Source organism: Chlorocebus sabaeus, chromosome 20, assembly GCF_047675955.1.
Source record: "Chlorocebus sabaeus isolate Y175 chromosome 20, mChlSab1.0.hap1, whole genome shotgun sequence".
In the NCBI taxonomy this organism is placed as follows: Eukaryota; Metazoa; Chordata; class Mammalia; order Primates; family Cercopithecidae; genus Chlorocebus; species Chlorocebus sabaeus.
Window position 1 is genome coordinate 18,658,545 of NC_132923.1, and position 20,158 is coordinate 18,678,702.

The 20,158-nt window shown below is 36.3% G+C and overlaps 2 protein-coding genes across 10 annotated transcripts in view; one reads left to right on the plus strand and one right to left on the minus strand.

Moving 5' to 3' along the window:
* Positions 1-8,113, plus strand: part of SPAG17 (sperm associated antigen 17) — a 241,103-nt gene extending 232,990 nt beyond the window's left edge. For all 7 annotated transcript variants that reach the window (XM_007977401.3, XM_073008444.1, XM_007977394.3 and 4 more), the window contains one exon: positions 7,932-8,113. In XM_007977401.3, coding sequence (XP_007975592.3) covers positions 7,932-7,955 — 24 coding nt within the window. In that variant the 3' untranslated portion in view covers positions 7,956-8,113. The remainder of the gene's footprint in view (positions 1-7,931) is intronic.
* Positions 1,287-20,158, minus strand: part of WDR3 (WD repeat domain 3) — a 30,219-nt gene continuing 11,347 nt past the window's right edge. For all 3 annotated transcript variants that reach the window (XM_007977389.3, XM_007977393.3, XM_007977391.3), the window contains exons 7-27: positions 19,906-20,019; positions 19,621-19,722; positions 19,023-19,120; positions 18,327-18,434; positions 17,247-17,477; positions 14,702-14,795; positions 13,499-13,600; positions 12,114-12,199; positions 11,818-11,953; positions 11,059-11,115; positions 9,908-10,008; positions 9,577-9,688; positions 9,317-9,451; positions 8,983-9,033; positions 8,437-8,502; positions 7,882-7,974; positions 7,353-7,400; positions 6,624-6,667; positions 4,771-4,899; positions 2,971-3,064; positions 1,287-2,359 (exon numbers count right to left, since the gene is read on the minus strand). In XM_007977389.3, the coding sequence (XP_007975580.1) occupies positions 2,204-2,359; positions 2,971-3,064; positions 4,771-4,899; positions 6,624-6,667; positions 7,353-7,400; positions 7,882-7,974; positions 8,437-8,502; positions 8,983-9,033; positions 9,317-9,451; positions 9,577-9,688; positions 9,908-10,008; positions 11,059-11,115; positions 11,818-11,953; positions 12,114-12,199; positions 13,499-13,600; positions 14,702-14,795; positions 17,247-17,477; positions 18,327-18,434; positions 19,023-19,120; positions 19,621-19,722; positions 19,906-20,019 (2,157 nt within the window). In that variant the 3' untranslated portion in view covers positions 1,287-2,203. The remainder of the gene's footprint in view (positions 2,360-2,970; positions 3,065-4,770; positions 4,900-6,623; positions 6,668-7,352; positions 7,401-7,881; positions 7,975-8,436; positions 8,503-8,982; positions 9,034-9,316; positions 9,452-9,576; positions 9,689-9,907; positions 10,009-11,058; positions 11,116-11,817; positions 11,954-12,113; positions 12,200-13,498; positions 13,601-14,701; positions 14,796-17,246; positions 17,478-18,326; positions 18,435-19,022; positions 19,121-19,620; positions 19,723-19,905; positions 20,020-20,158) is intronic.

Genomic DNA, 20,158 nt, shown 5'->3' on the forward strand with positions numbered 1-20,158 from the left:
AACATTAAGACTTGTGGTTTGGGACACAAATCCCCAAGCCACAAGAACTGCAGCTCTGAGCCTGAAAAGAAAATGGTGGCCCCACAACACAGTAACTTGGCTGAAATGACCAAATTCACAGACAGATAGAAACCATTGTTTTAAGTCTTTGGGATTAATAACAACAAAAAGGATAAAAAGCAAAACTCTCTGAAGAAGATACAGAACACCTAAACAGGCCTATGACAAGGAGTATGATTTAGTCATTTATAAACTTCCCCAAAAGAAAAGCCCAGACCCACAGGTATCTGTTATATCTTTTCCTAGAACATTCCTACTTCCCCAAATCCTTACCATGAAGATATATAGTAGACAATTCATTGAAAAACATGGGTTTGAACCACATGGCTCCACTTTTGTACAGATTTGTTTTACTACTATTATTTTGGAGATGGAGTCTCACTGTGTTGCCCAGGCTGGAGTAATGGTGGCACAGTCTTGGCTAACTGCAATCTCCGCCTGCTGGGTTCAAGCGATTCTCCTGCCTCGGCCTCCTGAGTAGCTGGGATTACAAGTGCCTGCCAACACGCCCGGCTAGTTTTTTGTATTTTTAGTAGACATGGAGTTTCACCATGTTGGCCAGGCTGGTCTTGAACTCCTGACCACATGATCCGCCCACCTCCCAAAGTGCTGGGATTACAGGTGTGAGCCACTGCACCCAGCCCAGATTTTTTTCAATAAATATATTGGAAAAATTTTTGGAGATTTGAAACAATGAGAAAAGTTTCAGATGAAAAAAATTAGGAAAAAAGCAGTTATATCATGAATGCATAAAATATATGTAGATACTAGACTATTTTATCATTGACTGCCATAAAATACAGGCAAATCTATTTTATCAAAATTAACACATACAAATACAGATCATACATGGTGCAATTCACAGTTTTGAGAGAAACGTAAAAAAAATGTAAAGATGCAGCATTAAATCACAGCTGCATAAAATGAACTGTAATGCACAGTATATTAGTGAAATAATTTCACAGCCACCTCCTGTTGCTACTGCAGTGAGCTCAAGTGTTGTGAGTATGCACTTCAAATGCTGTGCGACACTAATCACCGGTGCATGAACAATTCATCGCCCCAGTCAACTGCATATCACAATGCTCCCAAAAAGCAGAGAAAAGTGATGACATTACAAGAAAAGGCGGATTGCTTGATAGGTATCATGTTGAGGTCTGCAGCTATGGTTGCCTGCCACTCCAGACAGACAATTCATTTTATAAACAGATGACATACACTTATAGTATGGATAAATACAGTAAATGTATTTTCTCTTATGATTTTCTAAGTAACATTTTCTTTTAAGAATACAGTATACAATATATATATAATACATCAGTAAGGCTCCCAGTCAATAACAGGCTACTAGTAATTAAGACTTCGGGGAATCACAAGTTATATGCAGATTTTTGACTGTGCAAGGTGGGGGTCAGCACCCCTATCACCTGCATTGTTCAAACGTCAACTATATATGTACCTACACACACACACACACACACACACGTGTATTAATTCCTCAGAAGCCCAGCCAAGCATCTTAGCTTGGCTACCTTTTACTTAGAAACAATTATTTTATTCAGAAAAGTATAAACAGTTATCAATTAGAATCTTCTTATATACAGATATAACTTGCAGAAGGTTAAGTCTGAGGAGGCTGTTCTGGGTACTTTTTACAGTCCTTTTTAGTTCTAACAGTCCATGATACTGCATTTTTATGGCCAGAGGGCAATCAATTATGCACCTGGTTGTCTCAATAGGCAGTAAAACCTAATATAAATAAATGGCAAATTATCTGCCATAAAAAAATAAGAAAAATTTTTGAAATGTTAATTTCAACTCCAATGAAACATATACCTAATTAAAACAATTATTTATTCCCTGCTAGAATATAAAGGGAAAAACAAGCTTGAGCTGCAAGGCTCAAGCTTTGAGAGCACAGAAAGATTTTTAAACTAATCATGCATTTTAAGTCCAAGAAATGGAGCCAGCCCATAATCTCATGTTGGAATTCCCCCAGGCAAAGTTGGGAACCACATCCTGACATCGTCTGCAATGTGATCTTCTGTTATTTGGTATTTTTAAGATGACGCCAACTCTTCTGTGCTTAGTTTAGGAGTCCTTTTAAGGAAAAAGTTAAAAAAAAAAACACCACATTTCACTTCTAAGTCAATGTTAGAATCAGCTTCTCCCTCTTTTTCCTCTTCCTCTTCTTCTCTTCCAAGTGGCTAGTAGCATCAGCAAAAAACATAACTTCACTTTTTGCCTCACATTCCCTCTTGAGATAATCAAGACCAGCCATATTGAAGCCAATAACATCCTGGAGTGCAATACAAGAAATATTAAAAATTTTTCTCCCACTTCAGTTCATCACAGCAGCGTATGAGAGTTAGGGGAACCAAAGCTTCAGGTGTTGTTACTTATCTTTCCCTCATTAAGAACTTTTCTTGTTTGTTTTTTCTATTCCTACTAATTCCAATGAAAACTATCTCAAATATGAATTTATCGGTGGTAGGTACTGCTAAAGACAAAGCACAGCAAGACTATACTACTTCTTTTTTTTTTTTTTTTTTTTTGAGACGGAGTCTCGCTCTGTTGCCCAGGCTGGAGTGCAGTGGCCGGATCTCAGCTCACTGCAAGCTCTGCCCCCCAAGTTTATGCCATTCTCCTGCCTCAGCCTGCCATGTAGCTGGGACTACAGGCGCCCGCCACCTGACCCAGCTAGTTTTTTGTATTTTTTAGTAGAGACGGGGTTTCACCGTGTTAGCCAGGATGGTCTCGATCTCCTGACCTCATGATCCGCCCATCTCGGCCTCCCAAAGTGCTGGGATTACAGGCTTGAGCCACCGCGCCCGGCCAGCAATACTATACTACTTCTAAATCACACTAGGAATTTGCCTCATTATTTTATCTCTATACAAAGACACTTACCCGGACTTGGCTGACTTTTGAAATAGTTGTTTCCCTTAATTTTTCTATCACTGGCACAAGCATTTGATTGCTAGTGATCTGTCCAAAGTGAATCCTAATAGAAAAACAAAACACAGTCAGTCATGTTGAACCTAACATGGCTAGACACAGTAAACAGATAAAATATCAAAGCAACAACAAAATATACATTATAGAAATGTTTCGAGCAAAAAAAAAAAAAAAAAAAAAAGCCAAAGAAATTTCTTTCTCTACTATTCAGGTCAATTTGATGATAACTTAAAAAATACTGTCCTAAACCTTATGACACATTCAACTCATTTGCAAAGGCTCTTTTCCCAGCCCAGCAACTTGCCAGTGGCTACAGATTTTGAGTGGTACTTTATGGAAAACTCAAAGACAGAATGAGCCTTCTAAGAAATGCTAACTCAAAAAAGTTGCATTAATACTTCTAATAAAGCCACAGCAAAAAAGAGAGACATTCATGAGAGATTCAAACTCTGACCCAGAGTACCAAGATATCCTTGATGACCCTGCTGTACCTGTCAGGTAGCACCCATCTATAACCCTCTGATACGCTATAAGTATTCAGGGTTTCTTGTAGAACCAGCAACCCTAATTCAATAGCACATATGCCATAGCAGTAAAAGAAATTATTAGTAATATGGTTAAATATGAAGTTATGTCTTTACAACTTGCCCCAAATTATGAATATGGCAACAAAACATATTCCTCTTCTTCTCTTGCTACTATCCTGGATAGAGTATAAGAAATGGAGGGTTAAAAATCATAAAACCAGGCCAATTCACCAAATACCTATTTGGTCAATTCACTAAATATACCTGTTTAACTATCTGGCATTGGCTGACCAGTTTTTGTCTTCATAACAGTATTTGAAGGAATATTCAATTTGTCTCCATCTCTCTTCTCTGCTGTAACAGCTTGAGAATGAGGGTGAGAGATGAGAAGAATATCAAGTCTTTGTACATCTATTCTTCTCAACTACCTATTAACAGAATTCTTCATATTTAAGAATATAACCTAATGAACATATTTGCTTTATGTTTCTTAGTTTACCTCTATATATGCCCCTACATTTCCATTTGCACCTGTAGAGACCAAGATAAATAAACTGACTTCCTTAAAATGTTGGTATAAGGACAAAGCAAAACCTGTTAGCTTACACTAAACACTTTAAAACAGGAATGTCTACCCTTTTGGCTCCCCTGGGCCACGTTGGAAGAATTGTCTCAGGCCACACATAAAATACACTAATGATAGCTGATGAACAACAACAACAAAGAAATCATAAAAAAATCATAATGTTTTAATAAAGTTTACAAATTTGCGTTGGGCCACATTCAAACCCGTACTGGGCCACATGTGGCCTGCGGGCCACAGGTTAGCTAAGCTTGGCTTCAAATAAACAACAAATGAGGCAAATTGGCCAATCGTAATTGGCTTTTGCTAAACTGACTAGAACCAAAGCTATCTTAGATTGTAACACAGAGGCCTATGACTGAGTAAGGATTCCTGAGCAATGTATTACCATGACTTCTTACTTAAAGAGGTGGGTCGTCATGATCCTTGTTTTAAAGGCAAGACTGATTGCTTAGGCTGGTAGCAAACTCCTAGGCTCAAGCAATCCACCCACCTCAGCCTCCCAAAGTGCTGGGATTACAAGGGTGAGCCACCGAGTTTGGCATACTATTTCTTAATCCCCAAGTGTTGACAGCTTCAGTTAAGGTACTACTGAAGCAGTTCTGCTGAAAAGACATGGTATTCTTTGGAAAAGGATGTTACCTGAGGAGGAAGAAGAGGCACCTGCATATAAGTTCAACATCAGAGCCCAGCTGAATGAATTCATTAAAGAGTTTAAGAATGTCTGGGACATAAGAAAAAGGCAGCACAAGTAGAGATTCTTCCAGTTCACTGAAAAAGAAAAAATAGATATAAAAATGCCGCATTTGTTAACATTGTTAAAATGGTCAATTTTTAACTTTTTCTCTTTATTTTTTCTACTGATTTTATACTTGAATATACCTTGTGTAGAGTTAAATATTCATCTATAAGCTAGATGACTCTCTTTGTTTTCTGTATTTAACATCTTAATCTATTTGGAATGCATTTTGGTCAATGGCATGATGGGAAAATCTAACTTTTTCCCTCCAGATAAACAATTTCTCCAAAGCCTTTTGTTGAATATTCCATCTTCATATGATATTCTTTTACCATATATTGAGTCCATTAGAGTCTATTATGATGACTTATCCTGACATGATGATTGATCCTGACACCAGTCCTACACTATTTTAATTTTGCTAATTTTGTAGCCTTTTAATCTGGGAAAATAGTTCCCTCTAGAACTAGCTCAAGTATTACTTCATCAATTCCAATTTAAAATCTTAAGAGGATATCAAATGGGATTACAAACCTATTAATTAGGAAACATTAAATCTTTAAAACACAGAATCTTCCTATCTTCAAATGTATCATAACCTCTACATTAATCAATTTTCTTTTACATTCCTGTAGTGAAGTTTCATCTTTATCCTAAGACAGGTGTTATTTCTTGTAAAGAATATATATGTAAAAAAAAAAAAATAGAATATATATGTAGATATTATGGTTCATTATGAAAATGATAGCCTTCAGTAGTTCAAACTCATGAATGAAATCAAAAGGAAAATCACCAATAATATAAAAATTATTGCAAAAATGTATGACAAAGAAAATAAAGTATGGTGCCCAGGCTGGTCTCAAACTTCTGGTCTCAAGCATCCTAAAATGTTGAGATTACAGACATGAGCCACTGTGCCCAGCAAGAATTCTTTAAAAAACAGTAAAATAATACTTAAGAGCAAAAAGAGATAACTAAAAATTCACAAGAAAAAATACAAATGGTCAACAAATATGCTGAAATTTTAACTTCATTAATAGTCAAAAGAAATGAAAATAAACAATATTACCTTTTGGCTCTCACACTGGCAACAAATTTTTTAAAGCCTACTAAAAATCAGTATAATCACCCTGGAAAGTAATTTGGCAATATAAAACTTTAAAAGCTCATGCCTACTGGTCAGTTATTAGGCTGCTAGGACTCTTAAGAAAAATAATCAATAATGATGACAAAGATATATGTGTAAACATATTCAGTGAAGCCACTGATAATAGCCAAAAAGGAGAAACAAATGCAATATCCAGTAATTATTCATACAATGGAATAATTCTGAATCCAATGAATTTTTTTTTTTAACAATATGAACAAACAAATGTTCAGGAAATATGTGAAAAAGAACAGAATATAAAACTTTATATAATATTCCAATTGTGTATGTATATAGAAAAGAAGCCAAAATATAAAAAAAAATTAACAGTTGGTGCTTCTAATTGAATTATATATTATTTCATTGCCTACAACATAGATCATTCCCTTTTATTTGTCCTTAAAAGCATCTCTCTTCATACTTTAGAAGGAACTTCCTAGTTCTAGCACTTGAAAAAGAACATTATAAATTATTTCCCATCAAAACTTTTATATAGTTAAACCTATAAGAAAGATAACCATCAATTATAATTTCTATTTATTTCCCATTCAGATAAGCACTTCATAAATGCTGACAGATTATAAAAATTGTGCACAAGGACTCACTCACCTTGACCTGATGCCTTTAAAAATCTCTAATACATAAGCTGAAGGCTATAAAGGAAGGATTAACACCATTAGTGATACTCTTGGTTGGTTTCTACTAAAGTTCTCTAATTTCTATCTCCTATAAAACAGGAACCCCTCTTTCTTATTTCAGAAAAAGTATTCTAAAATGGCAAGATCTGCATGAGTTTAGAGTAAGCCAGATCTCAGTTCACAATCAAACTATGCCCCTTACCAACTATGCTACAAATCAAGCCAGATTCCTTATCTATAAGGTGAAGATACCCTGACTCACAAAATTACTGTGATGAGACATGCAAGTAAAATACTAATTAGAGATTACTAGATAAACATACATTCTCCCATTATTCTTCCCCTCTCTCTTCTTTATCTCATCAGACTGGTTTCTGTCAACTTTCCCTCTGAAGGCTGATTCGAAAGTTAATTTAGATGAACAGAATCTTCACAGGGCTTTGGACACTAAACATAAACAAGCACTAGAAAATAGAAGAATGCCAGTCCAGTCCAACCAAAAAGGCTGGCTTGGGAAGTTACACTAAAGTGGTGCTTTTGAAATACAAAATATCTTAGAGAATGCCAAGATTCAAAAGAGACTTTTAAAGACAAAGTATTCCCAATAATCCATCCCCAAATCATAATGCCTCTACTTCCTTTCTTGTCCTTGTAAGTAACTTTGAATAACCAAGGGGAAACCATTAGACATTTTACTTACTGAGATACTGCCATAAGCCATTAGGATGGGGTTGGTGGGAAGTGGAACCTATGAAGAAATTATTAAATCAAGTCATTAAAAAAACTGAGACTTGTATAGCATTTGTTATAGACAGAGTGGTAACAGTATTTTATAATTTTGAAAAGAGAAAAAAGAGACCCTAAAAAACTGACAGAGTGTAAAAGAATTATCAAGCCTGTTAGTTTCTATAGTATTCATGAATGAGCTGGAACAATGTATTTTATCTAGAAATCTGAAATGGTTACCCTGCCTCCCAAACCAAAGTAGGAACATGAGTTTCTACTCAAGACAATAATCACCTCAATCTGTAATTTCCTTTCCTTCGCTTTCACTAAGACCAAGTGCCCTTCTTCCCACAGTTCCTCAATTTCTTCTAATGTAGTGAGTTGGAAAGATTCTACTCCATTTATTGCATATCCTGATCATAGCTAATAAATCCCAAAACAATGGTTTTTCTCCTTGGGAAATCCCTTTATTGATACTGTAACTTACTATACTCTCTTATTACCTCTTTCCCTGCAGCTTTACAAATGGCTTTGTGTTCCTTCATTTTTGCAGTTTCTTCTCGGTACAACTCAATAGCCTCCATAATCCTCTCAGCCTACAGATGATGACAAAGGAAAGAAATCATCACAACACACTCCATCATCCCAGGACACTGAAACTGGAAGAGCTGACTAGAAATTTGCCAAATGAAATAGCTTCAATCCGTTTAATAAAGACGTGCCAATAGAGTGCCAAAAAGCGTTTAAAGACATTTTTGGTTTTCTTATTTTTTAATGTACAGGGAGAAGACTAAGTGTCGTGGACTCAGGTGGGATGATACCTAGACACTCTGAATAGGGCAGGTCCCAGGAACACGTGAAAGGAGCACATACTGATCAAACAGATTCAGGACTACTCCCATCTTTGGTTACAAGAGAAGAAAACAGGTTATAATCCCCATCTAAATCTCATCAACTTTTTGCCAAAAAATGGCTTTCTGGTTGATACAGAATAAAACTTTCACTAAAAAGTTGAGATCTTATTAAAAAACGAGAAACCACATTCTATATCAACTTACTGCTTTCACTGTTTCAATAGTTTTCTTTCCAGTAAAGTAACTGTCGCCTTGAGTCTCTCCTGGAACCTGCCAGAAACAAAGAAATCTTTGAACAACACTGTTGACCACAGTTAAAGAGCTGATAAATTAATCTTACATCCATATAAGAACAGCTATTATTATTTTATGAAAATACTAACAGTGTTACCAGCTACCAGTAACAGTACTTAGCATATGTATTATCGTAAGAATATCCTGCACATGTTTAAAAAGAGAATATCCAAATTTTCTAAGGTTTATTTTTGCTCTACAGTGAATAAAATAATTCCCTAAAGCCTCAATTGCCAGAATGATAATTATTCAATAGCAAATTTGGTCAATCACTTGAACCACAAAATTGGGATATACAGCTGAAGAGAAAGAATCACACAGATTCTTTATCAGCTGGTGATACCTTCAACTTCTAGCCTCAATTTTAATCCTATTAGAAATTCTGGACATTATAGTCAATTTCAATAAGATAACTATATATGGGGCATAATCTCAAGGTCCCCAAAATTAACTTACTGCTGGTTGGTCTTCTTTGGCCACACTCTCCTCATATTCTGCTTCTCTTTCCTGCCATGAGATAGATATACATTAATTTGAGAGGAAAAAACATGGTCTCTATATAAAGAGAAATGAGGCAGCAAGACGGTGCTTCTTTGACAACATAATCCCCCTAATGGCATCTTTATCTCTGCCTAGCTTCTGAAATGGGTGACAATGGTCTTGAACAGATCTCCTGAAGGTTCTTGGACTTGTAATGAATGAGGTATAACTGCACTACACAGAAAACTTCAACTAGGACAGCCTGTCAGATACCCACTGGCGTATTTGTAACCAAGCCTAAAGTTCTTACCATCTCCCTTTCTTCCTCAAGAATAAGAGGCTCCCTTGTTCTCTCCCAAAGTCTCAGAGATTTGTCATGGGACGATGATACAACATAGTCTCCACTGGGGCTTACAGCCAAACACCATATTTCCTGGTGATGCCCCTGGAGGGGGAAAAAAAAAAAAACCTCAGGAATATCTCATTCATAGACCACTACTTAGTAGGTAATGTAAATATTCTTAAAAGTATTTTTTAAGTACCAAGCAAGCAAAGCAGGCATGTGGTTACCTCCAGAGTCTGTATGTGTTCAAATTTGTCGGCATCCCACTGTTTAATCTTATGGTCTTTTCCAGCAGTGAAGAAGAGGTGAGACTTGGGTACAAACTGTAGGTACATCACACTGAAAAATGACAGAAATATTAAAATGTCAACAAATTCCAGGTTAGTAAAAAGAGTTTTACACACATAAATAGCTTCTGATTAGCTAGTTCTAGAGTGTCTGACTGTATTTTAGAACTTATATCACTGCCTGAGAACACTGAAAAATAGATGCAGATGCTCAAGGAAAGTGATACTTACAGATAACTCAAAGGGAGGCATCTGAAAAGACTATATGTACCTGTCATCATGTGCAAAGAGAGACTTGTGGCAGTCCCCAAAGTCCAAACCCCAGATTTTCACATTCCTATCAGCGGAGCCAGTTGCTATAAGTGCTCCATCCTATGGGAAATAAAAGTAAAATATTACCTTGATTTTTGAATTCTGTATATGAATAAAAAGGTAACCAGAATATTTAACCCATTTCTTTCAAACACATTAAAATGAAGCCAAAAAACTGATTTCATCTCTACTAAAAACACTGAATTCTTTGCTCTTACCTACAGAGATACTTAAAAAGCTTGTTAAGTAAAAGCATGAACTCTGTGGCTTACATACTTTCATATTGCCACAGGGCAGTGCTATGCCTTGATGTAGGGTTATCTATTTACTTTTTTAGATAGGAAAAAGATTCTCTAATCTCTGGCATGGGATTTGGAAAGAAAGTGGGAGAGAGAAACAGAAGAGAAGCCGAGAAAGCCTCTACTAGAATGTTTATGTATCCCACGTTCCCTATCACTATTTCTCTTATCTCTCCTATTTCAATGCCTGGTTCAAATGGTTGTCAATATAAAAGAAAGAAAGAAAGAAAGAAATATATTTAACACTGTAACTTAACATTGTTAGTGCACTGATCACAGACAGCTATGAGGTCAACTCCTTTCACACAGAATAGACTTTTTTTTTTTTGAGACGGAGTCTCGCTCTGCAGAATAGACATTTTTTTAAATATACATTGCCACTTCTAATCAAAACTAGATATTGGGAAATAAATGATTTTGGTCAAGAGACCAAAAGTTTACATAGTGTAAAATACCATAACTATCCAAATATAAATCCAAGCTCCTCAGCAGCATTATCCTTCAGAACAAAACGGAATGCCTTTTTAAAAGTCTTTCATATTTTAGTGTACTCTACCAATTATAGTATTTTAAACAACAAAGTACTATTTGGGAGAGCTACAAGAAGGATAGAGATAATATTTGCAAAATTATTCTGAAAACATTAAAGTAATATATATAAGACACAATATATATTAATTTGAGACTGTTTTTGAAGAAAGAATGATGATAAAAACAAATAATCTAAAATGAAGATATCAAGCCGGAATTAAGAAAGTATCTGCTTCAGAAAAGACAACTATTACTGAGACACTATTTGAACTTTACTTACATAAGAGATGTCCATGCATATAACAGGTAGTTTGTGTCCATACAGTGAGAGAAAAAACTAAACATTAAAAAAAAAATAATTAATGTCTGTCTATAAAATATGGGTATAATTTATAACATGTAGGTCTAAAATATAACTTTAAACACATTTTTTAATTGCTTTATATTTGTATTTTCAAAGACAACCCACAAAAGACAGCTTTGTAGGAGTACCTGTGTCCACTACACAGATCCTCCATGCACTTGCCAAGAATACTGTAGTATAGTGGAGGCAAGGAGGCCCCCAGAAGCTTACTGCCTAAGTCAGATCTCTGGATCTCTTCACTGAAAAGATTCCAGGGCACTTGTTTCACAAAAAAATTCCCAGGCCCAACCTGGTCTTCTCAACTCTCTGGGTATAGGGCTCAGTGATCTGTATTTTTAAAAGCAATCTAGATGATCCTAATACATAGCCAAGTGTGAAATCACTGCCCAGGACACCTAGGAATGCTCTATGACTACTTAGTATGACAGAATTTTCTGTCCACAAGATTTTTTGAACCCATGAAATATAACTTGCTTTAAACAAAATTCATGAACGATAGAATTATTTTAAAATGCTAGCTTCCCTAGTATACTTACATTGCTTTGATTCACACACACATTTTTAGAAATGTACTACTGCTGGGCACAGTCAAGGCCACTTCTTTATAGCCTCAACCCAAATTCTTAAGGTCAGTGAGTCAGAAAGGGAAAATATCCCCGGGCATAACCACTATACCTTTAAAGTATCAACATAGAAAATTTTCACAGTACAGTCCAGCAAAGACACAGCCAATAGCTTTTGATTGGGAGAGTAACTGACACACAGAACATCTTCATCTAGTTGCAAGGTTCGGGTTTGCGTCACAGAAAGTCTAGCACCACAAAAAACATCAAGAAAAAAATAAATGAGTATACAAATTCAGAAAAATCCTAACTTTTTAGAGCACAACAAACGATACAATATGCCAAAAGGCCATTCAATAGCTCCCCATTTTCACTCCAAAAAATGGGTACAAAAAAATATCTACTCACCTCTTTTGGGTACTATTTTCATCTTTCACTAACTCAAAATCCCAGAATTTGACAGATTTATCTGCACCACCTGTCACAAAGCCACGCTGAAAATCAAATGAAATTTCAATTAAAAAGTACTTTAGCATAAAAACTTTGCTATGAAGATACATTTTAAAAGTCTAAGAAAGTATTTTCATTTAATGTCATGGGATAAAAATTAAGAAAAATGTGGTTCTCCCTAGCTCCTTTCACTGCTCTTTTGGGTCTGCTGCCACAAACCTTATGTGAAAATTCCTACCATCGACTAACATAGGCAGAAATAATAATAACTTATGAGAAGTTCTAGTTATACTATTATCTAGCATCAAGAAGAAAAAAAAACTCTCAGTAAACTAGTTTGAAAAATATACATAGAATGGAAAATCTACGTTTGTTTAAAGTATTCGCCTCAGAAGGATATAAATTTAGTCTGCAATGTCCCTGCTTAAAATATGTTTGAAGCTGTTTTCCATTATCAAGAAAATTAGTCTCGTTACATGGTAGTGTTAGTGTAAAGTACATAGAACACTGGATCTCAAGTGTCTGTTCTGCCACCTCATAGATTTATAACACAAGGAACAACCTTTCCGTAATCCCTAGTTTTGTTGACAAAAAGACCACACAGTTTATGGAAAAGATAGAACACTCTACAAATGCAAGATTTATTACTATTTTAGACTCACGGCTGTTTTGTTTGGACCCCAAGTGGTATTAAACACTCTAAACTTCAGAGATTTTTTTCCAAAACTAAGATCTACTTTCAATGGATGAAAATTTTCTACCATTGAGAATATTTAAATAAATGGGCAAAATTTCTTAAGGTGTTGTCAAAAATAAAAATCTCAAGATTTTCTAAGCAACAGCACCATTACTAGAATAAGCATACTTTTGCCAGGAACTGCTCTGAAGGTGAGCACGTATTTATTGACTTGTAAGGGCTAACGTACTTGCTAAAATTACTAAATTTGTACAGTCATAGATGTTTGTTTGGGGAAAAAAAGGAGCAGCAAAGTCTACTCAGTTCTCTGCATCATGTTGCCCAAGAGAATATTTCCCCTTAAGAAGTATTACAAAACATTGGCAAAAAAATCACGAGGGTGAGCGATTTGATGTCATGTTGCTGATAAGCAAAAGTAGCCAAACAAGATTTCATTTCATAATGACAGCTAGTCATTTACCAGGTATATAAGAAGGCATCATGTATGAACACTAAAGATTAGACCAAAAAACAAAAAACAAAACTCAGGCTTTCTTTAAAGAAACCCTGAGAGAAATCTTTCTTAGCAGCAGTAAATCTTGATATAAGAATTGAGAACTGTGGCCAGAGGGCTGAAGTCCAGGGCTTTAAAATCTGGTTTAATTACCTGATCTGGAGAGAGGGACATGGACCATAAAGCTCCATCATGTGCATCTATTGTCTCCAGCAGATTCCCTGAGGCCAAGTCATAAAGCTGCAGCTTCCCTGTCTGGGAAGACACAAAATGAGCACAGCTCCAGTGAACATACTTACAACCTCCATGATTCATGCCCGCACAATTTAGAAAAGACTTCACAACCAAGCTGCAAAAATGTGATCCACTGCTTAGGAAATGGATTCCACATTCCATGTTCTATATTTCCTATTTGATGAAATACTATTAAATCCCCTACTGATGTGCTGAGTTAACCTTGGCAGGGCTGCCATGTGTATAAGTATGGAATAATACCACTGTGCAGTACTGGACGCATTACTTTCATTGGTTCCACAACTTCAAAAGGAAAATATCATGACCATAGGCAAATCAGAATAAACAAAATAGCAAATGCAAACCTAAAAGCCTTTAAAGTTTAGCCAATCCTTTAAATGGATGATCCTCTACAGTTATTGGCTTAACCAACTCTTTTCCATCTGCTTTTCGTTTCCTCCTCTGCAATACATTGACAATAAGAAATGGGATCTACCTACAACACTGAAGAAGGCAATGAATTTTTAAAAAAATCTTAATGGCATGAAAGCAATCACTTTAAAATTCCTATTTAGAGGTCTGTATATGCGATAGTCATGGTGCCAGCATGTATGCTAACACACACACAGAGGCAAAGCCTGCTCTACAATGAGCTTCTGCACAATGTGGTACAGACAGCATAAGCGTTTCCATGTCTGCTTATTTCCACGTGGCTGTCTCCCAATCTGACTAGCACCTAGGAATGAGGACTTGATCAGTTTGTCTTTACTGAATGCTTCTGTCTGCCAAGCATGATATTAGGTACATAATATATTTAATTATTACCCTTAATATATTTTATCATTCATTAAAACACAATTACATATATGCTCATAAAAAGATGCATGAAAGGATGATCACCAAAATGTTAATGGTAGTTATCTCAGGATCATGATTTTAATTTTCTTCTTCATAATTTTTAACAAAGTAAAACTTCAGTAAACAAAATATGTAATAAACTAACATCCTCCTAGATTACTTAGCTCCAGTACATCTCCAATATGCTAAAAAGACCCAGATTTCTTAATTTTATGAATTTTTAGTAGAAAAGATCCAGATATCCCAGAAAAAGTCTGCATTTACCTTTGTTCCTATGACCACCTGTCTATCACCAGGTACAAAGAATGAGCAAAGTGCATATTCACAGGTCATTGTGCGAATACACTGCAGTGTAGACCTATGAGAAAGAAAAAATAAAGAACTCATGTTAAGAGAATCTGCTTCCCCATTTTAGAGGTGTGTAGGTTTCGATGCACTTACTCAGACAGATCAACATAAAAGAAGACAAAAGTCTTAAAAACCCTTGACTCACATACAATTATAGTCATGGGAGAAAATACTAAAGAGCACCAAACTTTGTTTACTTCATAAGGCCTCCAAATCCTAAGGAACAGAAATCACACAAAAGCAGGGTAGAAGTGTCTGTTGGGCTCCACAGAGCCCAATCTGCCATTACCAAGAAGTGAGTGAGTCTGAAGGGTTACAAGTCAAATTAGTACATCATTACAAATATCCCTACATTTTTTATAGGACCACAAACATTCATTAATTAAACAAATATATATCAAATGTCCACTTAACACACATTTACTGAATGCCCACTACATACCAGGTACTGTTCTAGGTGCTGGAGATACAACAGTGGATGAAACAGCAGAGGTTCCTAATCTCACAAAGGTTAACATTCTTTGGGAATAATAAATATGTAAATATTTGGTATATCAGATGATAGGTGCAACAAAGAAACATAATGCTGGGAGAAGGGGATGAAGAGTTCAAGGAGTAGGGTAAGAATGATAGGACTGTCATCTGATAAGACACAGAAAAAGCTTATGCATAAATAGGGAAGATGGATCCAAGGAGAAAGAACAGGGACATTCTTATTCTGTTGAAGGAATAGCAAGAAGGCCAGTGTGGCTCTAGTGGAGGAGAAAAGGAGAATAGTAAAAGATAAGGTATGTAAGGTAGGTAGAGTGAGATGGAACTATTGGAAGTGATCTAACTTCCACTATAAAAAGATTACACTGGCTACTGTGTTGAGAACAGACTATAGAGGGGCAAGCAAGAAAGCAGAGACACCAGTCAGGGGGCTATTACAATAACCCAGATGAGAGATGACAGTGGTTTGAATGGGGCAGTGGCAGTGCAGGCGGTAAGATGAGGCTGGATTCAGGATCAGTTTTGAAGGTAGAGCTGATAGGATCTGCTAATAGATTGGATGAATATGGAATATGAAAATCAACAATGGGCTGGGTGCGGTGGCTCATGCCTGTAATCCCAGCACTTTGGGAGACCGAGATGGGTGGATCACTTGAGGTCAGAAGTTCAAGGCCAACATGGTAAAACTCTGTCTCTACTAAAAATACAAAAATTAGCCAGGTGTGGTGTCACATGCCTGTAATCCCAGTTACTCGGGAGGCTGACACAGGAAAACCACTTGAACCCAGGAGGTGGAGGTTGCAGTGAGGCGAGATCACATCAATGCACTCCAGCCTGGGCGATAGAGCGAGACTCTGTCTCTAAATAAATAAATAAATAAAAGAAAATCAAGAATGGCTACAAGGTTTAGACTACAACAACTGGTAGCAAGTAATCATTTATTAAGATAGGGAAGTCTGAAGGAATAGCAGGTGGGAGGATTTTTGGAGACATGAACATCTAAGTTTGGTTTGGGACACATAAAAGTTTGAAATGCTTAATTAGACATCCAACTGGTGACACAAAGTATTTGTATACATGAGTTTGATGTTTAGGGAGGAGGTTAAAGCTGGATATAAATGTATGTGTCATCACACAGAGAAAGCTACATGACAGGAGATTACATAAAGTGAGTTTAGATACACAAAAGGCCCAAAGACTCTACCCTAAAGTACTCTAACACTTAGACGTCATAAAGATAAGAAGGATGGAGTGAGGACTGAGAATAAATAGACAGCAAGGGAAGGGGAAATAATGAAAGTCAAAGAAAGTGTTTCAAAGAGAGGAAGTTATCAATTCAAGGAGAGAGCATAAAATAAAGCTTTTAGCTCACCGGATTTGGAAACGTGATCACTGATGACAATGACTGTTTTGCTGAAACGGTGGGGACAAAAGCTTGATGGGAGACAGATGAAGACAGAATGGAAAAAATGGAATCAGAGAATGGGGTAGTAACTGGAGAGCAATGCAGGGTGAGAGGGGGTTATTATTTCCTTTAAGATGGGAGATATGATCATTAGCTTAAAGGTTTTGGAGATATTTGGTTTGACGACAGAAGCAAAGTGCAAAACGGTCATCTAGGAAAGTAAAAGAAGGGTGAGAAATTAGGGTACAATTACTGGGCAGCACTAACAGGCTGCTTTTTATTAAGTTTAAAGAGTAGGTAGTATGGTTGTGTGTTTTTCTCTAGCCAAGTACAGTTACAAGCGCTAGACATGGAATAAGCTTGCCTTTTTTTTTTTTTTTTTTGACACATTTTAAAAGGCAACTTTTTCTTCTCTAAGCTCTACAGGCTAATGGCCCAAACACACTAAAGACAATTGTATTGAAGGCCTTAAGAAGTTTATAACTAACCCTCAAGAATACCAAAAAAACTTAAAAGTAAAGAAATACTACTAAATACAGCTATATAAAACATCATTTCACAAACCTGTTCCATATTTTAATGGAATCAGCTGCAGCTGAAAGAACAGCAATATTGTCTGAGCTGAATGACAAAGTCCGCACATCACTACGATGACCCGCAATGGTGATTCTGCTTGTCCTGACAGGCTGAGGAGTAGGCAAGGATGGATTCAGTGAATACAGTTCCACCAGGTTGTTCTGCAGCAAGAAGACAGCCTTTAACTCTCCTTGAGGTGAATGAATCAAGTCAAAGGATCTGCATAAGAAAATAATCATAAAGGTTCTAGCTACCATCTTAGCTCACAAGGTTAACTTTTTCCAGGAAAAGGCTTTGCAATGTCCTCTATCTATATAAAGCCTGAATAACTATACATAATTTTTCAAATAAGAGTGCTGTAAGGCTGGGTGTGGTGGCTCACACCTGTAATCCCAGCACTTTGATAGACCGAGGTGGGTGGATCACTTGAGGTCAGGAGTTTGAGACCAGCCTGGCCAACATGGCAAAAAACCATCTCCACTAAAAATACAAAAATTAGCTGAGTGTGGTGGCACAAGCCTGTAATCCCAGCTACTGAGGAGGCTGAGGCAGGAGAATTGCTAGAACCTGGGAGACTGAGGTTGCAGTGAGCCGAGATCATGCCACTGCACTCCAGCCTGGGCAACAGAGCAAGACTCCATCTCAAAAAAATTAGGGGAAAAAAAAAAGAGTGCTCCGAGTATTGAGTAGGCTTTTAAGTCAAAAAAAAAAAAAAAAAAAACTAGGCTCAGATCCTGGTTCTGATACATACCTTTGTTTTGTGTATGTATTCTTTATAAGTGACTTTATATCCTTTCTGAACGTGGGGCACACTTTTATTTTTTTTTTAAATTAGCCACAGGAAAAGACAGTAAATGACTACCTAAAAGGGTACTACAATAATCCAAATACAAGACAAAAAGTGGGCCCATGGTTAGGGCGACAGGAGCACGGTATGACACAGATGTCTCATGACCACTGTCTCCAAATATATGATTCATAGACAGCTTACAAATAGCATGAAAAAGCCAACAATACTTGGTAGCTTACTAGTTCTATGATAACTTCAGATAATTTATTTTTACTCACTTGATTTTGGCAGAAGTTTTGATATTAGTCACCCGCTGGATTTCATCTTGCAGACTCATTTCAACATTAACTTCAGGATCTTCCTCCTCTCCTTTGCAAGAATGTAATCTAGAGGGAAGAAGAAAAGTGTATCATGCTCTTATTTTTCTAGAAGCAGCTTTGCACTTTGAGTTCAAAATCTGGCCCCTCGACCAACAAACTGTGTGATTCTGGAAAAGTCACTTAACCACACAGGATTACCATGAGAATTAAACAATGTAGTATAAGAGGAAATGCTTTGTACACTACAATGTCATAAAGTATTATTTCACTTAATAGCTTCCCTTAAGAAATGGATTCTGAATGCAATAGCCCATAAAATTTCTTGTAACAAGGTCCTTGTAATTACAACTATTCCACCGAAACGTCTCTGGTTATTTTTCTAATTTCAGGACTTTTTAGAAAACTCATTAACCTGCACTTAACAATCCAACCATGTTAAATAAACCAGAATAGGTCTCAAAAGATTTGCTGAATCAGATGATTTTCTCTCTCTCTGAGACTTGACAAATTTGGGTTATCGGTACCTCACAAGTTCTTCTTTAACTTTTAACGGTAATTGATAAGAGAGTAAATATTAAAGAAGCCAGTTTTTTTCAGTAACATGGGGCCTATCCAGGATATTTCATTATTAATATAAGTATTCAGAAAACATACTTTGCTTTCTTTCTAGCTTTCTTCATCTTCTTATCCATTTTCTTCTGAATTTCCTCTTTGGAAAGGATACAAAACAATTCTAACACAGAATCAGTTCCCTAGAAAGGCAAAAGGTTAATGTGAGTCAAAGAGAGGTAATCTGTAATTTACCTAATTCTCAAAAGTAAACAACAATATTTATATTTCTTCCCTTAGTTAATCTCTCTGGGTTTGCTATCTCATCTGTAAAATGAGGATATCACTTCCTACTTGTAGCATTGCTCTGAAGGCCAAACAAGAAGTTAAATGCTTTTAAATTGCTTAGAAGAGCAAGCATTTAATAAATGGTTGCTAATAAAAATAATATTGGTGTAAAAGTAATTGTGGGTTTTACCATTACTTTTTAAATTACTTTTCCAATTACTTTTTCACCAACCTAATAGTAATTATTATTCTGTTGTTATGCTAATAAAGCTAGAGATTATAGGTCCACACAGTACCATATAATGAATTAATAACATGAGTCAAGAAAAAGTCATCTTTACATTGAATATGAAAGAATGAGTATTTGAAAGGAACAGCCTAGTCCTTGTTATTTTCTCCTAAGTATGGTACTCACATGGCAAGCAAGAATCCTGCCTGTCTTCTCGACTGCAAGGTTTACAACTCTGTCTCTTCCTTCCCGCATTATGGAACCAGCTTTTCTACATGAAAGGATTCGCTACAGAAGAAGCAAGAGCAGATGAAGGTTAGATGTAAGTTCTGCTGAACTTCTGAAAAAAATATAATTCTAATAAGTGCAAGTGACAAAAATATTCCCTAAAGTGATGATTCCCTAAAAATCTGCAATTCTTACTTTCCCACTATTCAACACAATTAAACTTAAGAAACGAAAATGAATTACATCCTCAGGGGCTTCATCCATCTCAAAGGTACCATCCTCTGCCTCAAGAGTATCTTGTATTCCAGGAGAAGATCCTTTGATTTTCTTGGGGTCTGGTTCTTCCAGGTCTTCAATCTGTTTTATAAAAATGGGAAAATAAAAGCTGAAATAGTATGTTCCAGGAGGTATTTTGTTGTTGTTGTTGTTGGAGACAGAGTCTTACTCTGTCGCCCAGGCTGGAGTGCAATGGCATGATCATATCTCACTGCAGCCT